Here is a 25,769-nt window from a genome sequence, read left to right on the forward strand (position 1 = left end):
TAGTTACAATCCCTTTCAAAAAATTCATGTATTTTCACTATATAAAAAGACACACAAGTTCCCCTTGTCAGGATTAAGCAAGGTAGGCCATGGCACATTTTGTAGTTTTGGAATAAGAGGAGAAGAAGATTACATTGAAAATTATAAAAAGACATATGGTTTGACTAGGAATCAATACTGGGAACCCTGAATTACTAGTCAGCTGCACTATACAATGAGCTATCCAGGCTAATATCCACAGTCCAATCTCAACAGTACAATACAGTTCTAGTTCTACAACCTACTATATCATATAACTAGACATATCAGTTTGAATCATTGAAATTCAATTGTTTAAGTGAAGCTGTTAAATCAAGATGTGGAGCTGCATCTAGCTTTATACTGTCTGGGTAATCTGCAAAAATAAAAATTAAAAGCATATCACTCTCTCTGCCTATACAAATAATTCTGTTGTTAATCTGTGTTATAAAGTAGAAAATCTAATTTTGAAAATGTTAATATATACGCACAACGCAAACGCACGATAGCCAAAATAGGTCAAGTTTAAGGTGACCTAATGAAGTAATTAATATTGTGTATACAGTAAAACTCGTTTAGTATGAACACGGATATTGCAAATTCATGGATATAGCAAAGTTATCTTAGATCCCCAACTATCAATTTTTCAAGAATTCCTTATAAGGATATAACAAATTACCAATATAGCGAAGTATTTTTATAGGTCCCAGTGACTTCGTTTTAACCAAGTTTTACTGTATTGTGGCACACCACTCTCAAGGGTCATGATTTGAATGGAATTCATTAAAATTGCACTAACTGAGCAGTTTTTTGGTAGATATTTCTGTTTAAAATTTTTATCCCTAATCATGACCCAACATTTTGTCTGGGAGCTCATACAAGTTTCATTTTTTTTTTGGCTCAGTGATTCTTGAGATGATTTTTGATTAACTCCACTTTTTTTGGTGATCCTCTTGATTATCCTAAAAGGGGGTTGGTCCAATGTGGAATTTATTTCATGCATTGGGATATGAGTTTTCATTTTTACACTTGTGCTCTACACTATTGGAAAAATAAAAAAAAAATCCTGTCCCACTCATGAAATAAATTCCATACTGAACTACAAAAATATGAAATTTATTTTCCACTCCATCAAGTTCAGGATTGCAGAGTTTGACTGCATATATTTCATAAGATTGTTGATGGGACATGAAAATATCTTTACATACCCTCATCCTTTGTCATGCTGTCAAGGCCAAGATCTGGAGCAGATAGTAGACCAATAGTACTACCTACAGCTGCTGAAAAAGTCATGCCTTGTATATAAATTTCAGAGATATTATATAAATATTGCATGTACATGTAGTTGAGTGTAACATTGAAAATTTTCACCCCAAGAAAACCATGCATTGTCAACCGAGGTGCAGCCGAGGTTGACAATGGTTTTGTTGGGGTGGGTATTTTCAATGTTACATTCAACTACATGCAATATTTATTACATCATACTAAATGTTTTATACAAATACATATAACAGTGAACCGTGTGCGCATAAATTCTGGGCAGTTGCTATTTTTTGGAAAATCACCCGTCGTCAAGCAATGTTGACTGTTTCTATGCTGGAGGGCATGGCTTCATTATTCAGCAGGTAATAGTGTTTTTGAACAAATGTTTCTTGACCAATCAGATTCAACTAATTTACATGAAAGTATAATATTTCACATCATTAAGTACAATGAGAACAAAAAGAAATCCCTGCATTGAAATTAAATAAGATAAATCAGTTGCCAAAATTTTGTGACATTTCATGTTTCATGAATTATCTTACAGATACCTTTCCCATGCAATCTTTCTTGGAAGGACAGATTACTAGGATGTTATTTTTATCGGTGATATACAAGGTTTGTGTGTGAAATTAAAGTAAACAAAGATTATGAAGCTAACCTCTACAAATGTTATCTTTGAGTAAAGCAAATATCACGTCATATTTTTTTTTATAAAGTTTGTGTGCATTTCAAGTTCAATATCCATGCAAGTTTGGTATAAGTAGTAGTTACATGGGAATGGACCTGCTCGAAATATTTTAACCTGGTCACTATAATTCAGGAAAATGTCAATTTATAGATCTGAAAATAGTCTGAAAGATTCCATCCTAAGATGTAAGATTAATCATAATACTAGGCAATATATCTATAGAGCTACACCGGAAATATACCCTGGTCACTCATCTGGAAAATATAGATAGGATACAGCTGGGCATCTGAGGCAAATTTGTAAGTAGCTCTCCGCTCTGTCAATATATTTTTTCAGAGAGCTGCAGTTCTGCAGCTATATAAAACTTTGATTCCCTAGTGAAGCTCCACACTATTGATGAGGGCATAATATGAATAATTTCAATTCTACCCTACCCTAGGATGCATCCAGATAAGTTTCAGCTTTTCTCACCCAGTAGTTTGAGAATATGTTTTTATTACATCATTCTAATTTTGTCTTTTTTTGATTATCTCCCCTCCTTTGGGGATTATGTTCCTCATTTTCACCTAACAACTTTAACTTTGTTTCACCTAACAATGATTCAAAACCAAAGTAGTTAAAATTGGTCCAGTGGATCTAGAGAAGAAGTTGATGAAAACAAGTGATCAGAAAAGTGATGAAATTTGGTACAGACAGACATATGGATAAACAGGTAGCAGACATTGGATTTCTTAAACAAGAGGCCCATGGGCCACATCGCTCACCTGAGTAACTTGGGTGATGCAGTTCTTTACCAGATTTCCCCCTCTTGCTGTACCTATCATGCACCTACCCCCTTCCCTTTTATGATTTTAATACTTTAGAATCTACACTATCCAATCATGCTTCCACATAAATTTCAGCTTTCCTGGCCCAGTGGTTCTTGAGAAGAAGATTTTTAAAGATTTGTTCTATATATTTCTATGGAAAACTTGGATTCCCTATTGTGGCCCTGCCCTAACCCGGGGGTTAATATTTTAACAATTTAATATCTACACTACCCAAGGATGCTTCCACATAAGTTTCAGCTTTCCTGGCCCAGTGGTTCTTGAGAAGAAGATTTTTAAAGATTTGATCTATATATTTCTATGGAAAACTTGGATTCCCTATTGTGGCCCCGCCCTATCCCTGGGGGTCATGATTTTAACAATTTAATATCTACACTACCCAAGGATGCTTCCACAAAAGTTTCAGCTTTCCTGGCCCAGTGGTTCTTGAGAAGAAGATTTTAAAAGATTTGTTCTATATATTTCTATGTAAAACTTGGATTCCCTATTGTGGCCACGCCCTAACCCTGGGGGTCATGATTTTAACAATTTCATATCTACACTACCCAAGGATGTTTCCACATAAGTTTCAGCTTTCCTGGCCCAGTGGTTCTTGAGAAGAAGATTTTTAAAGATTTGTTCTATATATTTCTATGGAAAACTTTGATTCCCCCATTGTGGCCCCGCCCTACCCCCGGGGGTCATGATTTTAATAATTTAATATCTACACTACCCAAGGATGCTTCCACGTAAGTTTCAGCTTTCCTGGCCCAGTGGTCTTGAGAAGAAGATTTTTAAAGATTTGTTCTATATATTTCTCTGGAAAACTTGGATTCCCTATTGTGGCCCCGCCCTACCCCCGGGGGTCATGATTTTAATTATTTAATATCTACACTACCCAAGGATGCTTCCACATAAGTTTCAGCTTTCCTGGCCCAGTGGTTCTTGAGAAGAAGATTTTTTTAATGACCCCACCCTATTTTTGTCTTTTATTGATTATCTCCCCTTGCAAGGGGACTTGGCCCTTCATTTTAACAATTTAAACTCCCCTTCACCTAAGGATGCTTTGTACCAAGTTTGGTTAAAATTGGCCCATTCGTTCTTGAGAAGAAGTGGAAAATGTGAAAAGTTTACAGACGGACAGACGGATGGATGGACGGACAACGGACAAAATGTGATCAGAAAAGCTCACTTGAGCCTTCGGCTCAGGTGAGCTAAAAATAGATCATTAATTGAAATATCCAGGTATGGCATGCTAAAACAAGAGGCCAATGGGCCACATCGCTCACCTGAGCACTAAGGGTAGGAAAAAGTAGAAAATGGTTTTTTATTGTAAAGTTTAAATCCAAAAGTAGTCCCATGACCAATCATGGATTTGCTATTTTTTAGAAAATGATTTTTAAAGAATTTTCCTACATATATCTTTGAAAACTTTGGTCGGCCATTTTGGCCCCGGGGGTCATGATTTGAACAAACTTGAATCTACACTACCTGAGCATGCTTCCATATATATATGTTGAATCTATGGCTTTGTCATTCTTGAGAAGAAGATTTTTAAAGAATTTTCCTATATATTTCTATGTAAAACTTTGGTCGGCCATTTTGGCCCTGCCCTACCCCCGGGGGTCATGATTTGAACAAACTTAAAACTACACTACCTGAGCATGCTTCCATATATATATGATGAATTATGGCTTCGTCATTCTTGAGAAGAAGATTTTAAAGAATTTTCCTATGTATTTCTATGTAAATCTTTGGTCGGCCATTTTGGCCCCGCCTTACCCCCGGGGGTCATGATTTGAACAAACTTGAATCCAAACTACCTGAGCATGCTAGTCCATATAAATATGATGAATTATGGCTTTGTCATTCTTAAGAAGAAGATTTTTAAAGAAATTTCCTATATATTTCTATGTAAAACTTTGGTCGGCCATTTTGGCCCCGTCCTACCCCCGGGGGGTCATGATTCGAAGAAACTTGAATCTACACTACCTGAGCATGCTTCCATATAAATATGATCAATTACGGCTTTGTCATTCTTGAGAAGAAGATTTTTAAAGAATTTTCCTATATATTTCTATGTAAAACTTTGGTCGGCCATTTTGGCCCCGCCCTACACTCGGGGGTCATGATTTGAACAAAATTGAATCTACAATACCTGAGGATGTTTCTCCATAAGTTTCATCTTTCCTGGCACAGTGGTTCTTGAGAAGAAGATTTTTAAAATATGCCACCAAATTTTCATTTATTCCCAATTATCTCCCCTTGAATGAGGGCGTGGCCCTTGATTTGAACAAACTTGAATCCCCGTTACCCAAGAATACTTTGTGGCAAGTTTGGTTGAAATTGGCCCAGCAGTTCTTGAGAAGAAGTCGAAAATGTGAAAAGTTTACAGACAGACGGACAGACGAACAGCTGGACAGACAGACGGACGCCGGACAAAATGTGATCAGAAAAGCTCACTTGAGCTTTCAGCTCAGGTGAGCTAAAAAGAGTAAGCTAGGTATCTCTAATGAATAAGTTCTGTGAAAACTGTGATCAAAATTTGTAAGACAGACACACACACAGCTATATACAGAGAGACACACAGGGATAAAACAGCATACCTCCCTCTCCTTTGGAGCAGGGGTATAAAACTGTGTTTTTTCTCATTGCATATACAGTCAATTCTCGAATTATCGCCATTCGATTCATCGCCATTTTCGCTATACCGCCATGATTTGCCAAGAACGTTTTTCCTGCTATATAAAATTCTCTTTATAACACCAAATTCGCATACCGCCATCCGCCACCCTGTTTTCACAACAAACGTCCATTTTTAAGTGTCAATTATCTCGATATACCGCCACAGGTGCATGTGGTCAGTGAAACGCGGCTAATTGGTTGACGCTATCCCTGTTGTAAAGCATGCAAAGCCAGGCAAGGTACATGCAATTAAATAATTAAATAAGAATTAAATAAACAATGATTTTAACATGAACTGTTATGATAATTTTGTTTTCTGTTTAATAAAAATCATTTAGTGACGGCTTTGCCACGAAGGGGGTCGTTGTTTAAGAACACAGATAACGATATTATTTTGATGATCTCTGCTTTAAACAATGCAAAATTTGCTTTAAAAATAATTATACGGTATAAATTGTGAACATTTTATTAACAATGATGCCTTAAACAATAAATTTATTCAAGAATTCATTTTACGTATTATCGGCATTATATCACGACGATCGACCCAGCATTTTTTTTTCAATATCAGTCGTGCAGATTTACATGCATCCACATGTGCTTGTCTTTATTTCATAACTGCACATTTTGTTTTAGCGAAATTGTACATAAAAAATTACTTGAAGTATTTTAAAACTTAGAAATATGTTTTAATATGTACATGTACATGTAATAATGAGAATAGACACACACAAATTGTATTTCTAAGAAGTAACACACTGGTTTCCTAAACGATGGGAAATTCAATTCATCGCCAAATTCGTTATACCGCCATGATTTCTAAATTACAAAAGGTGGCGGTTTATCGAGAATTAACTGTATGCACAAATTTATTAACCTCATCACTTTAATGAATCAGTAATGTATGATAGTACTTCTGATACCTGCATTGTTTGACATCTGTTCAGATGAAGTACCGGTAAATATGGACGGATCTATTCTTTTTTCACCACCAAAAGTTTTATGTGTATTTCCTGAGACAATTCTCTTTTTTCTGATTCCTCTGTATACACTGCCTTGATGTTAGTTTCTTGTGGTGGAATTTCCTCTGAAGAAGGACTGTTTATATTATTTATATACCCATTCTGAGTGGACTGATTATGGAGACTCCTCTCACCTGGAAAGAAAACAAGATATGTTTGTGAAACACTGATGCCCCGTATGGCAACACAGCAAAGATTTAACTGTTCTTTAATGCAATTTTAATATATTGGTACCAAAGTTAGGGTATTCTGACTGGAAATACAATTGTAAAATGTGAAATGTTAAAGTAAGCCAAGGTCAAAGTTTTTTCATAAGCACGGAAATCTCAAGGTCAAAAGGTCAAGGTAATTGGTATCCATTGAAAGGTCTTGCCACAAAGAATACATATGTAAAGTATGGAACCCCTAGCCCTAACCGTTCAGAAGTTATGGCCCAGGTTAAAAATTTTAAAAAGTAGGTCAAACTCCAAGGTCAAAGAGTCAAAGGTCTTCCTATTAAATGAAAGGTCTTGTCACAAGGAATACACATGTGAAATATGAAAGTCATAGCTGCACTAAATCAAAAGTTATGGACAAGTTTAAAGCTTTTGCGGAGAAAAAGACGGCTAGACAGACAGACAGCTAGAGAGACGGACTGACACAACAAAAACTATATACCCCCGAACTTCGTTTACAGGGGCATAAAAATCTGATCTTGGACTAAAGGTCAATCAGAAAATGGTTTAAGTTTTATACATTATAGTAGGTAAAAATTTATAAATAAAAATGATTTGAATTCTCTGTAAAATGGAAGGTGTCAATTGTCAGATTTTTGACCAATTCTAATTAGATAACAAGGAATAATTTTTTTAAGATGTTCACCTTGTAACCTCAGGGTCCATTAACATATGACAAATTCAAATACATGTATTCTGTATCAAATAGGGGCAACCTTTAAATGAACATTTTTATTTCAATAATAAGTAAGAGGCCAATGGGCCACATCCCTAATTTGAGCTCTTTGGCTAGAAAAAGGCACAAATCAGTTATGAATTTTAAATTTTACAGGGAGGTAGGGACTTGAATTTTATACTACTTGAGGATGCTTCCATATCAATATAGCAAATAACTGCTGTTTTTGAAAGATTTTAAAATATTTATTTATAAAGATATTTTCCTACACATTACTTTGTAAAAATTTGATTTTTCCCTACCCCTGTGGGTTATGAGTTGAAGAAATTTGCCCCTGGGAGGTCATGATTTGAAACTTGAATTAACACTACCAGACAATGCCTCCTTGTCAATATGTTTAAATATGACTCTGCTTTTTCTTGTTAAGAAGATTTTTAAAAGTTTTTTTTTTCTAATATATTACAGTGTAAAACTTTGATCACCCATTGTTGCTCCACCCTACCTCAGGGGGTTATGATTTGAACAATATTGAATGACAACCTCTTGAGGATGATCTTTTCATAAACATGACTAAACATGGATTTGTTGTTCTTGAGAAGAAGATTTTAAAAGATATTTCTATATATTTTCTGTGTAAAACTTTGATCATCCATTGCATCCCCCACCCTTGATTTGAACAAACTTGAATCCACATTATGTCAAGAAGCTTTCCTATAAGTTTCACTAGTTCTTGAAAAGTAAAATTTTCAATAAACCCACCCAATTTTTAATTTTTTACTATCTCTTAGTGTGCATTAATTGAATGTTGATAATGAGGGGGACATGAAGATTTCTTTATGTTTCCCAAACATTCTTGTGTACTTGACTGGGGTCTGTTTTCATCAAAAATGTTACCTGTTCCCATAATTCTGTCTGTGGTCTGTGATCCAACAGTACATTGAGGCGTGCCATTTGGAATCAATTCTGCTGAGCTTTCTTCTGTCTTGTCATTCCTATTACAAGATTCTGTGCTGACTGGAGTATTATTCAGAGGTTCCATTTCCATTTGATTCTCATTTGGAACTTGAAATAAAAAAAATCTCTGAATTATAATAAAATCATAAATTGTATTTCAAAAATATTGATCATGTTTGACAAGTTCTTATGAACTTAGACTTTTCCAAGTAACATAAATGTATTTCATGAAGCATGCATGATTGGAATATGCTTGTGCAAAAGACCTCATATTTTTATGTGAATAAAACATACAAAAAATTCCAACACGTACTTTATATAAAAAAAATCAAATGCAAAAGATTTATGTGCATCTGATTTATCAAATTCTCAGTTAACATTAATCAAAAGTTTAGAACATTTGATCCTTACTTCTTAAAATATAATTGTTTGATGCAATTAACGAGAGAATAAGAGTAATATAGGCTGTTGCCAGCCAGGGATAAGACTGAAATTCATCATTTTTAAAAAAATGATGACCTCTACAGTACTCATAAAATTGATTTTTAGTAATGACTAAAATTCATCATATTTTAGAATGTTGAATACTAGTAATTGTCATACCCATTTGAAATTCACTTTTAAAATAGATCGAATTTCCACTGAAAATAAGTAATTCATATAGATTATATTTCAACATTTAATTTTTATCACATTGGTAGGTCTGGGCAAACTTTTGAATTATCTCGTTTATTTATCAGGTGCACTGATTTTATTTGGTTTCGATAATTTCTCAAGACGACTTCTCTACACATGGGTCCATGGAAAGATAGCAGTATACACTTATCCACTGGTTGTGAGTGGGATAGCTCTTTTATCAAATCTGCGACAGGGAACTATTCCATGAGGGCTTGCCCGGGGGGAATAGTCCCTGTCAAGGGTTTGATAAAAGAGCTATAACATTCATAACCAGTGGATAAGCGTTTTATTATACTGATGTATAATATAATTTCTATGGTTTGAATTTTTTGGGAGTAAGATAATACTGCAAGAATAAACTGAAATCCTGATGACGTCATAATGCTACTGAAGTCATTATGACACCATCAGTCAATAGATGTATCGCTGGAAATGAAAATTGGAGGCAAAAATTACATGAAAATTTTCCGAGGGTGGATAGTATACACTTATGGAATGGGTACAAGGGAAATAGCAAATTCATGGTTCTCCGAGGGAGGAAACTATTTCTTGAGGCAGTGAAGCCGCGGAGGGAAATAGTTTCCTGCCGAGGGGAACCATAAATTTGCTATTTCCCAAGTTCCCATTCCATAACTGTTTTATTATACCGAAACAACCATAGGCGATTTAATTTTTTTTTTTACCAGGTATTCCGACATATAAAAAAACCCACTATACATAGAGGCATAATTACAAATGCATGCGGTTTAACACATTGTATGATAAGTAATGCATCATGTCCTAAAACAATTAAATTATTTTTAAAAAGTATTTTCACTGTCATTTCTAAGAATTATCGTTGTCTTCATTTTGCCAGAAATCAAGTATGATTTTGACATTGCATGTCGAAATGTTTTGACATCATAGTTACATTGCTAATAACATGACATCACACTCTAGACTCGAGATGTCTTCAACGCTCAGCCAACTGAACACTTTTATTGGTTAAAATTACTAATAAATATTCATGAAGGAGTAGTCCCAGGGAGTAGCTCTGATTTTGCAGGGAGTAGTCTTCAGATGAGCGAAATAGTTTCTTCTCAGGGAAATAGACAGTTTTATGGCATTAATTTTATATAGAGTAATTACAGTAGAGGTATAATCACAAAAACTATACCAAGGGGTATAGCTTTGCTATGCCTGAACTATTAAAGAGAGCTATTTTACCTTCTGAACTTTATATAGGAAACATTCTAACAGAAGTATAATAAAGTACTTTATCTTATAACTCTAGTAAATGGTTTCGAAGAATTAACATTGAAAAAGATTGAAATATGCTGAAAACAAGTCATATAAACAAATACAGGTATATCAAAACAAGAGGCCCATGGGCCACATCGCTCACCTGAGAAGCTTTGACCATTTCGTTCTTACCAGATTTCCCCCTTGTAATACATATTGTGACCCCACCCTACCCCATTGATCATAATTTAGACAATCTGAAATCTTAGCACTAACTTAGGATGCTTTGATTCCCCGTTGTAAAACTTTGATTCCAATTTGTGGCCCTGCCCTACCCCCCAGGGTCATGATTTGAACAATTTTGAATCTACACTACCCCAGGATGCTTCCACATAAGTTTCAGCTTTTCTGGCCCAGTGGTTCTTGAGAAGAAGATTTTTAAAAAATTTTCCTATATATATCTATGTAAAACTTTGATTCCCCATTGTGGCCCTGCCCAACCCCCAGGGGTCATGATTTTAACAATTTCAAATCTAAACTACCTAAGGATGCTTCCACATAAGTTTCAGCTTTTCTGGCCCAGTGGTTCTTGAGAAGAAGAATTTTTAATGACCCCACCCTATTTTTGTCTTTTCTTGATTATCTCCCCTTGTGAGGGGACTTGGCCCTTCATTTTTCAAATTTAAATTCCCCTTCACCCAAGGATGCTTTGTACCAAGATTGGTCAAAATTGGCCCAGTGGTTCTTGAGAAGAAGTCGAAAATGTGAAAAGTTTACAGACGGACAGCAGAACAGCTAAACAGATGGACGACGGACAAAATGTGATCAGAAAAGCTCAATTGAGCCTTCGACTCAGGTGAGCTAAAAAGGTACAATATGTTGTCAGTAGAAATAAAATTATAATCAATCATTTTTAGACGGGGTCACGTGACCCCGTCTATTAGTTTACTGTCAGAGCCCTCAAAACAGAAGCCGTGGTGATAACACATGAATTAAATCTACGCTATATCAAAGAGTGCAGAAATAGTTTTGATCAAAATATAAACATATCTAACTGAAGGAAATGATATTATAAACTTTTTTTCTAAATCAAATTATTGAAGCATTCTGTAAATGTAAACTCAAAATATTAATTGTAAAACACACTAGTAAACAAAGTACTCTTCCGAGTAGTATTATGACTGCGTATGCATCATCTATTGTTTACTTCCGGAAAAATATTAATTCTGACCAGGTGAAATTCGGACAGTTCAAAAAGGTTTCTAGACTTAGCAATTATTGAAATCCCTACCTCATATTAAATGAAAAACGCGAATATATATTATTCACAGTTTTGTTTTTAGTATGTTTATTAATTATCATACCTCTGTGAATTTTTTCTATATAAAAATATGACGAATAAACATGCTTTTTTCTCCAAACAGTCCCTACCGTGAAAAAGTTTTTGTGCTATCTGCCTATGGTGAAATAGTCATCAAACTATTCACCGGCAACATTCTGTTTCCCTCGCTTTTTATCTCAGAAAACTTCTGGTTTTATCCGGATTGTGACATATTATGACGTAACAAAAGTAAAGTCAGCATCGGTATAATAAAACACCTATTTACTGACTATTCGGACAATATTAAGTTTATCGTCCCCCTTGACAGCAAACTATTTCCCGCGGCTGTGCCTCGGGAAATATTCTGCTGTTTTGGGGGATGATAAACTTGCCATCGTCGTCATAACCAGTAAATAGGTGTATAATATGATTTACTGACCCCCGACCGATAACTGTATATTTGAAAGTGATCAGTATCACTTTAAAAATGAAATAAAAAAAAAAAGACCCAAAGTTGAAATTAAAACAGAGATTTAGCATGTAATTGTTTATTAGTACTGCAAAAGCACACAAAATAATTGAGTTTACCATTATTCGGTCTTGATCTTCTTTTTCTGTAGCATATGACCACAAGAACCACCACTGCCACGACCAATGCCACCACCCCCACTCCAATAGCTACATATCTACAAATAGTACATGTGCATTACTTTGTAGCTTAGCTGCAGATCTGTAGTTTTATGGTTTTATACATTTGTCTTTGACCATAACGCTACAGATCCCGTAATGCAAAAAAGGTGCAATTTACAGTGCAATATTTTTTGCGCACTTTTGGGGAGAATTTCTTCACTTTTTAGCATTGGTTAATCAACTACCTTTCACTCCCTAATTCTAGACACATTTTGTAGCCAATATATATATTTTAATCCACCTCCCAACCATTTTTAGTTGTCTCTACAGGCAATAAACTCGCTGAAGTGAATTTTCAGCAATCTAACAAATAATTTTAATCAAGTGCTTTTATCACTTGTAGAGACAACTATAAAGGGTTGGGAGATTGATAAAATAAAAGGATTAGTTAAATAATGTGCCTAGAATTAGGAAGTGAAAGGTAGTTTTGACCGATGCTGGAAAGTGGAGAAATTCTCCCCAAAAGTGCACAAAAAATATTGCGCCGTAAATTGTACCTTTTTTGCATTACGGGATCTGTAGCATTATGGTCAAAGACAAATTATAAAACCGTTACGCTACAGAGCTGCAGCTATTTGTGGTATAGTATATCTAAAACACCAATATTTCAAAAAGCAGGGATATATCCAAAGGATTTGCCTGTCTCAATGACTAGCTTGTTGTTTATATTTTTAATTCCATAATCTTGTAATGAAATCTCTTGTAATGAATATACTAGTATATCAAACTGTATCTCGAATAAAGGTTAGTTTTAGTCCTGCATATAGGACTAGTTAAAGATCATGAAAATAGTATTTATGAATGGAAATAATACTAGCTAAGAATGAGGGAAATAATACTAATAAAGTGATAAGCTTAAAGCCATATAAAACTTCCCTGCAATTATTCACAAAATAATCCAATATTCAGGGGGTGATTACTATAAAAATACATAATGAACATAACACCAGCCCACTTCCACCCCATGCATCCTTAAGCAGAGATTAAATGACCATCTAGATCTATAAAACCTCTGTCAGTTACATTGCTATCTGTGTTGTGGTCCCTGAGTCACTGGTATGTTTCGGAAAGTCACTGGTATCTGTGGGAGAGTCACTGGTATGTTTCTGATAGTCACTGGTATTTGTCGGAGAGTCAGTGGTCAGTGTTACCATGGTTACTGTATCCCTCCCTGGGCCTGTCCTCTGTGGTGTACTGCGGACTGTGGGAGCTCTGGTTGTGATGAGGGAACTTTTTGGTTGAGGCGGTGGTATTCTGTTACAATGAGATAATAATATAACCATGATAACAGGAGAAAAACAATGGGCCACAAAGCTCACCTTAATCTGAATCTGTATCATCCTGACAAAAGTCAATAATTAAACTCGACATCCCAAACAAAAAGTAATGTTTTCCGACATTATCATTTTTATTTTACATTATAATGAGACTTAATGTCATCTCATCCCCCCTTTTTCTTGTGGTTGTCTTTGTGTAATTAATTCCCAGGTGTTAAACTCAACTTTATCTTTCAGACCATGCTATGAACAAAGTTGAATCTACATGTAACATATCAAACATTTAAATAGGACTAATTTAAGCTCTGCTGTTCTTAAAAAGAAAATTTTTCCATTACCACTACAGAGGAGACTGATCATCTACTTAGCTAAGATGAACTTAATACATTTATTACATTTTTAACAGTGAAATACTGTAATTTATCCATTGAATAAAAGTGATATCCTGTCACGGTGTGAAAGGATATCAAAATGATATCCTGTCACAGAGTGAAAAAATATCAGAAGTGTGGGAAAACTCGAGATTTTCCTTCCCTTCACTGAGAGTGTTGTAAAAAATTCTTCTTAACCTATTATAAGATTGAAAACGAGTTCATATACCATTCTGTCATAAAATAAAACTGCGAAAGTTCCCCAAATATGTTGCTGAAATTCATGTTTACAATGTTTTTCACTTAGCTATGACGTCTCAACTGCTCAACTATAACGTCATGTAGCCTAAAACTGCATTACAAGGAAGACATAGGCAAAGGGAAAATCAAAGAAAATGTAATAAACAGAAAATTCAATGTTTTGTAGTTGAATATGGAATTTATTTCACGAATGGGACAGGATTTTTTTTATATTTTCACTCATGCTTCGCACTCATGAAAATATAAAAAAAATCCTGTCCCACTCGTGAAATAAATTCCATATTCAACTACTAAACATTGAATATCCTCTATGTATTCAGTTCTCCTAAAGATCTGTATTTTAGTTACATTGCAGTGCCAGTAACACAAGGTGTTGGTAGGTCAGATGATGTATTATCCAGTAAGTGTGTACCAGACGGACATCGTTCACAATGGTCATCTGTACCATTCTTTGTACACACTTTAACATAGGAACCTATAAATAGTTATAACACACTTGTTAGCTGTATCATTCACTTACACTCCTTAACATAAAAACCAACTACAGATTTATATCATATGTGTGAAAATTAAGAGAAAGAGAGAGAGAGAGCTAAAATGGGCATATTTTGTGCAATAATTGATATGATACACATGCTTTTTGAATTTAGACTCAGGATTTACAAATGTAAAAAAAATACTGTACTAGATGGTACAGTGTTTCAATATCTCGGAGTAAGTTACTTTTTTGTACACAGTCCTATGGACTTTTTTGTACAGTCCTATGGACTTTGACCCAACTTGTAAAAGAAATTCACATTTTTCTTACTTCAAAACCTAGGTCTCGTGATCATAACAAGTCTGACAGGTTTCAGGGTTAAGAGAATGTTTTGTGATTAGGAAATGGAAATACGGTAATATTTATAGTGAAATCAGACAAGTCAGTTTCCAGACATTTCTGAAAATCTTAGTCTTATATATAGGGTGATAACATCCTAAAGAGTTGATTACTGACATAACGCTGAGTGGGTGAGTGGTCACCCCTGTGTGTTTACCTGCGGTACAGTTGATTCTGCCGCATACAGTCACCTCCCCTGTTTTATAGTCTGTTCTTTGTATGGTGGACTCACAGGTCACCAGATTCTGCAAAATATAAACAGCAGATATTTACTTCATGGAGAATTCAAATTCACAACTAAATAATGTAACGAGGAATTCAGCAATCAATGAATATGTGAACTGTGAATTCAGGAAACAGTCAGAAAGCAGGTTTTTAGTGTATGATAAATCAGCATACTGTAAACCAACTTTTATTCGCATCATCTTTCATGTGTGATTTGTCAATTTGAAATCAATCCCCGGTGATTAATTTTCATGACCGAGGAAACATTCTCTACAAATACAAAACAAACTGAATGGTTCACAGTGATTATTATTATATAGTCTATTCATAGTCCCTATATAATCTATACAAACGCAAACAGTTCATAACACTACATATTCACCGTATTTTAGGCCGTATTCACCGGAGGGTCAATGCTCATGCAACGGCATTGTGACGTCACAATCAAAACATCGAACAATGTTGTAAACAATGGTTGAAACGGCCGCAACGAGCTACGTATCTGAGCAGGAAAACAATTATTCAAACCTATTTCAGGATTATTTTTTAACATTTGGACGTCTTACACATAGCAAAACTCGGAAAGGAAAACACGGAGGTTACAAACAGTAATCTGGAGATTGTTTTTATTTTCAACAATGGAAGATCGCAAATAAAAATGGTGTCATCATACAGCCTTCAATGTCTTATCTATTCAAATCCCGACTATATAATAAAAACAATTATGGACTCTTTTGGTGTTGAATATGGTTTGTTATTCACCAGAAAAATATCCATATTGACCTCGGCTTCACCTTGGTCAATATGAATATTTTTCTGGTGAATAACAAACCATATTCAACACCAAAAGAGTCCATAATTGTACAATATTCACTTGTTTTTGTCACAAAACTCACGATATTTTCTCACACAAGAATAAAAGTTGGTTTACAGTACCGGTATTTTGTTTTGATGTCAAGTGTCTATGTGTTAAACGAGAGATGAAAACTTATTCTTTTTTAAAATTAATTTTTTATTTATCTCATAAAAAGAAAAAAATATAACAAATTTAACCCTTTCATTCAGTCCAATCATATAGATATATCAAATTAAATCCACAGAAAAGGATATCCACCTCACACTTCATGCAAGGTCAATCAATATCCTTTTCCGTGAAGTCAATATATCTATGGATCGACCTCATCCAGGGGCTATATTTGTATAATATCCATACACATATGAGGATGTAACTTAATACTGGTATAGCACACTTTCCTCCCATCATTGGCTCTCAGCTCTTTGATGTAATTTCTGCAAGTAGATAATATATTATATTAAAATTGAAGATGTCCTTGGTATAGGTACTAATACAGAAAAATAATCAAGAGTTTGGAAAAGATGATCACATTTTACTCCAAAGTGCTTTTGCCATTCTGCTCTTCAGTGGATTTTGAATAACAATAGCAACATGACACGATAATGTCGTTATTATGATGTCATAGTTACAGGACAACGTCAAAATTTGGCGCCAAAAATGTCCGTAGAAAGCGCCAAAATAAATAGACTTGAAACTAAATGATACATGTTTACACAATAATAATCAATAATTTATAAGAAAACAATAATAAAACAGTCATTGATTAATCAGAACATTTATCTGTTTAGTAGGCTTAAATTTATCAATGAAATATTGTTCTTTGGCCCACCGTATTTGTACGTATGAAACTTTTCTTTCAGATTCCATGCACTAATATATATATGTAATTTATAAAAAAAAATTTGTTATTCTCCTTCCTGTGCCTCTACCAACCAAGGAAAAAAAATAAAATAATTAAACCACAGGCCATGACATTCACAATTTTGAAAGAGGCACCATTGCTTATAATAACTACATGTATACACTTAGCATGCTTTGTTTGGGTACTAAATACCCAAAGGCATATAGTGGAGGTACATAAATAATCAGTAATTATATTTAACAAAAATCAATAGTGCCCCCCTACCCCCACCCTCCACAGAAACCCCTGACCCCGGAGCAACACATATTACAATTTTAGAAAAGGCACCCTTGCAAATCATCAGTGTTGGATTTATACCAAGGAGGAGATTTCAAAGTTGTTTTGCAAGTTCATTCCAAAGCTTTTTGTGTTTCACAGGGGTGGGAAGAAATTGGTGGGTGGGAGATGGAACATATTTATTTAATGGACAAAAAAATGGGTATTTTTTTCACCAATTTCAAAGCGCTTTAGGACTATTAAGTAATTGTATTTTATTAATAACTAGAATCCAAACGGGACAAAATACCCCTGCTGGGTTTTTCAGAAGTATGTTTTTCCATAATAAAAATATGTTTCAATCAGGAATTATGAAATTTTTCTTCCAATGACCTTGAACTTCCCCAAATGACCTTAGGTCAAGGTCATGACACAACCTTGGGTCATGGGCAATCTTTGTGTAAAATGAGAACCTACCAAGTTAATCCATAAGAAAGATATGGACCAGACACGAATTATGAAATTTTTCTTCCAGTGACCTTGAACTTCCCCAAATGACTTTATGTCAAGGTCATGACACACCCTTAGGTCATGGGCAATCTTTGTGTGAAATGAGAACCTACCACGTTTATCCATAAGAAAGATATGGACCGAACACAAATTATGAAATTTTTCTTCCAGTGACCTTGAAGTTGCCCAAATGACCTTGGGTCAAGGTCATGACACACCCTTGGGTCATGGGCAATCTTTGTGTGAAATGAGAACCTACCAAGTTTATCCATAAGAAAGATATGGACCGGACACGAATTATGAAAATTTTCTTCCAGTGACCTTGAAGTTGCCCAAATGACCTTGGGTCAAGGTCATGACACACCCTTAAGTCATGGGCAATCTTTGTGTGGAGTAGTAGATTTTAACGTCCCTCTGTAAGAAAGATATGGACCGGACACAATTGCACAGACAAACAGACAGCTGGACAGACAGCTAGACGGACAGACGGACAGACAGACAGATGGACAAGGTGATTCCTATATACCCCCCCAAACTTCGTTTGCGGGGGGTATAATCATGTTTAATTTTTTGCACTAAACATATTAAGAAAAGATTTCAGAATCTTTAATCATATCCAGGCAAGACTATTTCAAAATATGGTGCTGCTTTAAAGTTCGATTAATATTTAATTGGAAAATATCATCTACCCTCCTTATTTCAAGAGCCGAAAATAGGGGTATTCTACTAAATGGCACTGGTTTTAATATATTTAATTAATTACCAATGAAATGTTCTTTATATTAAACTAGAGGTACTGTGAGCAATGAGCTCACTAAATGATACCCCCGCCTCCCATATAATGGCAGTGTCCATGTTTTGCTTTGGGAAACCCAAAATAAGTGTCAGAACAAAAAGTAAACAAGAGGCCCACGGGCCTTATAGGTCACCTGAGTATCATGTAACAACTTTCCAGCGATTGTATTTGGTTCGTGTTTTAAGCCAAAAGCCATGAAATTCACAAATTTTGAAAGAGGCACCATTGCTTATCAAAGGGCAGATTTAAAGGCATTAATTTATTTTTAAAGTACCCCCCTGGTACCCCTGACCCAGCAGCCCTGAAATTATCTATTTTGAAAGAGGCCCCTTTCTTCATTATAAGGCCAGCATTTTTTTATGTTTAGGTTTACTTATGAACATGAGAATAAAAAAGTCCCGAAGGAGAAGGAAATAAAAATTTTTTTTTGATAAATCAATTATTAACATTTGTACATTCTTTTTTTATGCTATCCTAATAGGCTCCACACTGGACACATAATGCTTACAAATAGGAAAGTAGAACATGTTAATGCTTATTTCATCATCTGCCAGTTTGGGCCAGTTATATAAATTTTGTGATGTTGATCAAAATATACTTTAAAAAATCAATTCTTTAAAATTCTTTCAATATATCTTCATTTTTTTAATATGTGTTAGGTGAATGTGTAGACATTGTTCTAAAATTTACTTGATGCCTAAAATTATAATTCCTATCATAAAACAGACAGGGAGTATTTGTCAACATTTTTTCAATTAAGTGTAAAATAATTTTTCTGGCTGATACAAATGATACTACATGCCTGTATATATTTGTATATTCTTGCCTTTTAATAGTTGAATTTTTTTTTATTTCTTCAGGTTATTGTTTATTTCTTCCTCAAATGGACTTCACTTCTCCCATAGTTTTATTCATTACATCTGATGCATAAGCAACCCTTTTCTGAAGAATTATGCTTAGACTGTCAGCTATAACAGAGACCTAAACAATGTTCCTGGCAATATGCAAAAGCTACCACGGGCAGTTTAAAACCTGGGGGTGGAAAATTAATTTACAGTTACTTTTGAAGCGAATACATAATTATCTCACCAGCATGTCATTGTGCAACAAATTTCAGCATTTTATTTGTCCAAAAAACGGGTGAAACGTTTTGAATGACACTTTTATCGATGAATTTTACACTAAACCAAGCGCATGTGCTTTATTTACCCGCCGTGTGACTTCGTAAATTTGACCATGTCCTCTTGTCTCAAATTTGACATCGGAAAGAAAATAAATTGTTTTATTTTTTTCTGAAAATTCAAAACCACGGAGGGTTTGTAAAACTGAAAATAAAAAAATCCTGGCTATATGTAATTATCATTAGCATATTAACCAGGAGCAAAGGATAAGATGTTCAAAGAATTCATGCATTTCACTATATAATCATTAGAGCCCCACCCTAAAACAAGAACCCCTGCGGGCCATAAAATTGACAATTTTGGTAGAGGCACTCTTGCTTATCATAACTATGTACTTAGTTAGTTTATTTAATACCCAGGAGCAGATTAGCCCCGCCCTAGCACTAGAACCCCTGACCCCGGGGCCATGAATTTCACAATTTTGGTAGAGGACCCATTGCTGATTACAATTGCAAACAGTTTGACTGCTTGATGTCCAGGAGTAAAGAAGAAGATTTTTAAAGATTGCATTAATTTTAGTGGTTTTGGCCCCAAGATGAAATTCACATTTTTGTTCCCCTTCACCCACAGATGCTTTGTGCCAAATTTGGTTGAAATTGGTTCAGTGGTTGCAAGAAAAATAAAATGTAAGAAATGTTAACGCACGACGAATGACGGACGACGAACGACGACGGACGAAAACAGTTTACTCAGGTGACCTAATAAGGTGGTGCATAATGGCAATATATAATACAGATTCTGTGAATTAAGTCTCATCAAATTTTCATTCTACGGTATGAGAGGAGTTGCGGATAAGAGATGGGTACCCCAAAGCGTAACAGACAGACAGACGGAGGGTCATCCCAATTACCATATACCCTCTTGCTTTTCAAACGCGGGGTACAACAACAAGAGGCCCATGGGCCTTATAGGTCACCTGAGCATTATGCAACAACTTTCCAGTGATTGAATTTGCTTCATGTTTTAATCCAGATGCTATGGCATTCACAATTTTGAAAGAGGCACCATTGATCATCATAACAATACACTTTGCAGTTGCTTAGTTTGTTTACTTAATACCCATAGGCAGGGTAGGGGAACAAAAAATGCATTTCAAGTAATCAGTAATATTCAGCATGATCAGTAATGCCCCAATCACACATGAACCCCTGACCCTTAGGCCTAGATCCACAAATTGCACAATTTTTGAAAAGGCACCCTTGCTTTTCAAAAATATTTGATTAATACCAAGGAGCAGATTTCAAACAATTCATCCAGTTTCAGTATATAAGTACAGCCCCCCCCCCCTCCTTTATGGTACCCCTGACCCTGGGGCCTTGAAATTCACAATTCTGGAAGATTAGAACCCTTGCTCATCATAACTATATAGGTAGTTCATCTGTTTAATACCAAGGAGCAGAGAAGAAAACTTTCAAAGATTTAATGTATTTTCGCTATATTATCAATAGAGCCCCGCCCTATCACTAGAACCCCTGACCCTAGGGCCATAAAATTCACAATTTTGGAAGAGGTATTCTTGCTCATCATAACTATTTAATTAGTTTATTTCATTCCTCAGAGCAGAAAAGAATTTTTTTCAAAGAATTCATGTATTTTCAATATATATAATCAATAGAGCCCTGTCCTAACACCAGAACCCCTGACCCTGGGGCCATAAAATTCACAATTTTGGTAGAGGCACTCTTGCTCATCATAACTATGCACTTATTTAGTTTATTTAATACCCAGGAGCAGAGAAGAAGATTTTCAAAGAATTCATGTATTTTCACTATATATAGACCCCCCCCCTTTCACCAGAACCCCTGACCCTGGGGCCATAAACTTAACAATTTTGGTAGAGGCACTCTCGCTCATCATAACTATGCACTTAGTTAGTTTATTTAATACCCAGGAGCAGAGAAGAAGATTTTCAAAGAATTCATGTAATTTCACTACTATAATCTATAGAGCCCCACCCTAACACCAGAACCCCTAACCCTGGGGCCATAAAATTCACAATTTTGGTAGAGGCACTCTTGATCAATGCTCATCATAACTATGTACTTAGTAGGTTTATTTAATACTCAGTAGCAGAGAAGAAGATTTTCAAAGAAATAATGCATTATCACTATATACTTATTTAGCCCCGCCCTAGCACTAGAACCCCTGACCCCGGGGCCATGAATTTCACAATTTTGGTAGAAGACTCAATGCTGATTACAATCATGCAAACAGTTTGACTGCTTGATGTCCAGGAGTAAAGAAGAAGATTTTTAGAGATTGCACTAATTTTAGTGGTTTTTGCCCCACCCCCCAGGCCCCAGGGGGGCAGGGACCATGAAATTCAAAATTTTTGTTCCCCTTTACCCATAGATGCTATATGCCAAATTTGGTTGAAATTGGTTCAGTGGTTTCAGAAAAGAAGCTGAAAATGTTCAAATGTTAACGTACGACGAACGACGACGGACGAAAAGTGATAGCAATAGGTCACCTGAGTTTACTCAGGTGACCTAAAAATTTGATAGCCAAATTGCCTTTTATACTGTAGAAGTACTTATTTCCATGTGGTATCAATTAACGCTATGTACGAGGTCACAAATTTTCCGCGGGAATTTGTTCAAGCGTACTTAATATAATTGAAAGGCATATAGTGACAGTCTAAGAAATCCGTGTAATTTTCAACCTGCGGATTAAACGGAAATTGAGATTCCATGGAATTATGACCCCGTGGAAAAAAGTACGTCTATAGTATTTAATTAAATGGGTGTAAAATGTAGGCGGGAAATTAGGGTTACATGTAGCTTGTACATGTTGTAGTTCTTTTAAAAATACTTCTTACATTTCTAAATTTTTAGATGAACATTTTATAAACAGATTTACGGTGTATATCATAAATATTCATTACTGTGTATTAAGTAACGAACAATAATAAGAAGCAATTAATTAGGAGGATTTAAAGTGCATTAATATTATACTCATAGCACTCTGAGAGAAAATCAACCTGTATTATACTGTAAACGTACTTTTTTCCATGGGGTCAAAATTCCGCGAAATCTCAATTTCTGTTTAATCCGCTAGTAGAAAATTACGCGGATTTCTTAGACTGTCACTATATGCCTTGCATTTACATTAAGTACGCTTGGACAAATGTCCACGGAAAATTTGTGACCGCGTACATAGCACAAATTCATACCACGCGGGAAAAAATACTTCTACAGTATATCAGACATCTTGTTTTATACCTGAGAGAAAATCGACCTGTGTAATACCTCTGTTTCAACTCAGTTTCAGTTTCATATCTCTGACTTATGGTCTTATACCTGAGAGAAATTAAATCTTCCTGTATCTCTGACTTATGGTCTTACACCTAAGAGAAAATTGGCCTGTGTTATATTATATATCATTCCAACTTATGATAGCTTATACCTGAGAGAAAATCTTCCTGTGTTATATCTCTGACTTCTGGTCTTCATGAGTGAGCCCTTAATCCAGACACTGTTAAAACAGAACTTCTTGTTATTAATGTTATTTCACATCTTTATATAGATGTCTCATGTAAAACATTTAATCACACTCTTTTTTGTGCTTGGATGTGGTTACAATATGCAACAGCAAGGGCATGATATGTCATGTAGGTCTATATAGCATCCACAGGTAGTATAACTTAATATCATCATGTTAATTCACGCTTATGGTATCTACAGCTATAACAGGAAGGGAGAAAATATATATTTTGGGACCGCTGCATCACTAGTCAGGTGCTCTATCAACTGAGCTATCCAGGCTGATATCCACAGCCCAAACTATTACATTCCTCCATCCTTAAATGGTCTTTGCCCTCAAAGACACAACCCATTGGCAAGTTCTTATTACCCCCTGGCAGGACTTTCATCTGCAATTCCAGGGGTGGTCAACGGCACTAAATCTGTATCAGGAAGAAGAAAATGTATGGCTGGACCAGGAATCAAACCCGGAACCTCTGCATCTCCAGTCGGGTGCTCTACCAACTGAGCTACCCAGGCAAATACCCACAGCCTAAACCATTACAGCTGTAAATGTGATTTCTTTGGCTTGAGGAAGGAATTAGACAAAAATCAATTTCTATACTTGGTGTGATAATGAATTACTTTTTCAGAATTACAAGGTTTTCATTCGAATACCTTGTGAATTTCATATGGCTTTTTAGAATCACTCAATTTAGGACAGCATGTAGTAAGAGGACAATAATTTAAGGTTAACATTTTATCTTTATTTATTCAATCCATCATAACGGTATACATGTATATAAAATTTGATTTTCGTATTTTACGTTACAGTGTATATACATTTTGTAGAATATAAAGCTGATACGTGTCATTGCTATTTATCCAAATGGTGTGTTGTTGTTTATTATACTTTCATTTGAAAGTAACGAAGGGATTTAAAGTAACAGAGTAGAATTTTAGCAAATCAAATCAATACTAGTGTAACAGAAAAGGAGAAGATGTATGGCTGGACAGGGAAGCTGAACCAATGACACCAAAGCTAACAGGAAATAGAAAATATATGTCTGGATCATGTGGAACCCAGGACCCCTGCATTACTTGTCATGTGCTCTAACCACTGAATGAGTCACCCAGGCCAATATCCACAGTCCGAACGATAACACTCGAAAACTATTTCCTTTATCCCTTTGCAATTCACCAGTGGAATATATATGCTGCATTAGGGGCCTATGTTTATTCGAGATTCCTCTAACTCTTACCGGTCCCTGCTTTTTTTATTATGACATGTGTAGGGGAGAGTGTTTTGTATTGTGACATGTGCAGGGGAGAGTCTGTTTTGTATTGTGACCTGTGCATTGGAGAGTCTGTTTTGTATTGTGACATGTGCAGGGGAGAGTCTGTTTTGTACTGTGACATGTGCAGGGGAGAGTGTTTTGTATTGTGACATGTGCAGGGGAGAGTGTTTTGTATTGTGACCTGTGCATTGGAGAGTGTTTTGTATTGTGACATGTGCAGGGGAGAGTCTGTTTTGTACTGTGACATGTGCAGGGGAGAGTGTTTTGTATTGTGACCTGTGCATTGGAGAGTGTTTTGTATTGTGACATGTGCAGGGGAGAGTCTGTTTTGTACTGTGACATGTGCAGGGGAGAGTCTGTTTTGTATTGTGACATGTGCAGGGGAGAGTGTTTTGTATTGTGACATGTGCAGGGGAGAGTGTTTTGTATTGTGTCATGTGCAGGGGAGAGACTGTTTTGTATTGTGACATGTGCAGTGGAGAGTGTGTTTTGTATTGTGTCATGTGCAGTGGAGAGTCTGTTTTGTATTGTGACATGTGCAGGGGAGAGTCTGTTTTGTATTGTGACATGTGCAGGGAAGAGTCTGTTTTGTATTGTGACTTGTGCAGGGGAGAGTGTTTTGTATTGTGACATGTGCAGGGGAGAGTGTTTGTATTGTGACATGTGCAGGGGAGAGTCTGTTTTGTATTGTGAAATGTGCAGGGGAGAGTGTTTGTATTGTGACATGTGTAGGGGAGAGTCTGTTTTGTATTGTGACATGTGCAGAGGAGAGTCTGTTTTGTATTGTGACATGTGCAGGGGAGAGTCTGTTTTGTATTGTGACATGTGCAGGGGAGAGTGTTTTGTATTGTGACATGTGCAGGGGAGAGTCTGTTTTGTATTGTGAAATGTGCAGGGGAGAGACTATTTTGTATTGTGACATGTGCAGGGGAGAGTCTGTTTTGTATTGTGACATGTGCAGGGGAGAGTGTTTTGTATAGTGACATGTGCAGGGGAGAGCCTGTTTTGTATTGTGACATGTGCAGGGGAGAGTGTTTTGTATTGTGACATGTGCAGGGGAGAGCCTGTTTTGAAATGTGACCTGTGCATTGGAGAGTGTTTTGTATTGTGACATGTGCAGGGGAGAGTGTTTTGTATAGTGACCTGTGCATTGGAGAGTGTTTTGTATTGTGACATGTGCAGCGGAGAGTCTGTTTTGTATTGTGACATGTGCAGGGGAGAGACTGTTTTGTATTGTGACATGTGCAGGGGAGAGTATTTTGTATTGTGACATGTGCAGCGGAGAGTCTGTTTTGTATTGTG

General features: G+C 35.7%; 1 protein-coding gene across 3 annotated transcripts; it reads right to left on the reverse strand.

The window, feature by feature from the left end:
• Window positions 1–345: 345 nt before the first annotated feature.
• On the reverse strand, window positions 346–23,475 carry LOC134238277 (uncharacterized). Of its 3 annotated transcripts, XM_062720403.1 has the most exons (11): window positions 23,114–23,475; window positions 16,634–16,798; window positions 16,462–16,538; window positions 15,181–15,268; window positions 14,495–14,621; window positions 13,261–13,491; window positions 12,136–12,233; window positions 8,268–8,435; window positions 6,384–6,616; window positions 1,227–1,298; window positions 346–394 (listed from the first exon to the last, which is right to left on the reverse strand). In XM_062720403.1, the coding sequence occupies exons 3-9, from the start codon at window positions 16,510–16,512 to the stop codon at window positions 6,435–6,437; spliced, it is 945 nt and encodes a 314-aa protein (XP_062576387.1). In that variant the 5' UTR covers window positions 16,513–16,538; window positions 16,634–16,798; window positions 23,114–23,475; the 3' UTR covers window positions 346–394; window positions 1,227–1,298; window positions 6,384–6,434. The 3 variants fall into 3 exon arrangements, with proteins under 3 accessions (XP_062576387.1, XP_062576386.1, XP_062576388.1); XM_062720402.1 differs by lacking the exon at window positions 16,634–16,798; XM_062720404.1 differs by lacking the exon at window positions 16,634–16,798 and having other exon boundaries at window positions 16,363–16,538.
• Window positions 23,476–25,769: the final 2,294 nt, after the last annotated feature.

The sequence above is a fragment of the Saccostrea cucullata genome, unplaced genomic scaffold (genome assembly GCF_032062105.1).
Source record: "Saccostrea cucullata isolate Sc308-1 unplaced genomic scaffold, CSIRO_AGI_Scuc_v1 ctg1059, whole genome shotgun sequence".
Classification (NCBI taxonomy): domain Eukaryota; kingdom Metazoa; phylum Mollusca; class Bivalvia; order Ostreida; family Ostreidae; genus Saccostrea; species Saccostrea cuccullata.

Excerpts from the sequence above, each read along its gene's own strand:
- LOC134238277 (XM_062720402.1), bottom strand. The coding sequence starts at position 16,512 with ATGATGGGAGGAAAGTGTGCTATACCAGTATTAAGTTACATCCTCATA. Across the intron at positions 13,492-14,494 it reads TGTGTTACTGGCACTGCAAT|AATACCACCGCCTCAACCAA; the intron begins GTAACTAAAATA and ends TCATTGTAACAG. Across the intron at positions 8,436-12,135 it reads AAGATCAAGACCGAATAATG|TTCCAAATGAGAATCAAATG; the intron begins GTAAACTCAATT and ends TTTTATTTCAAG.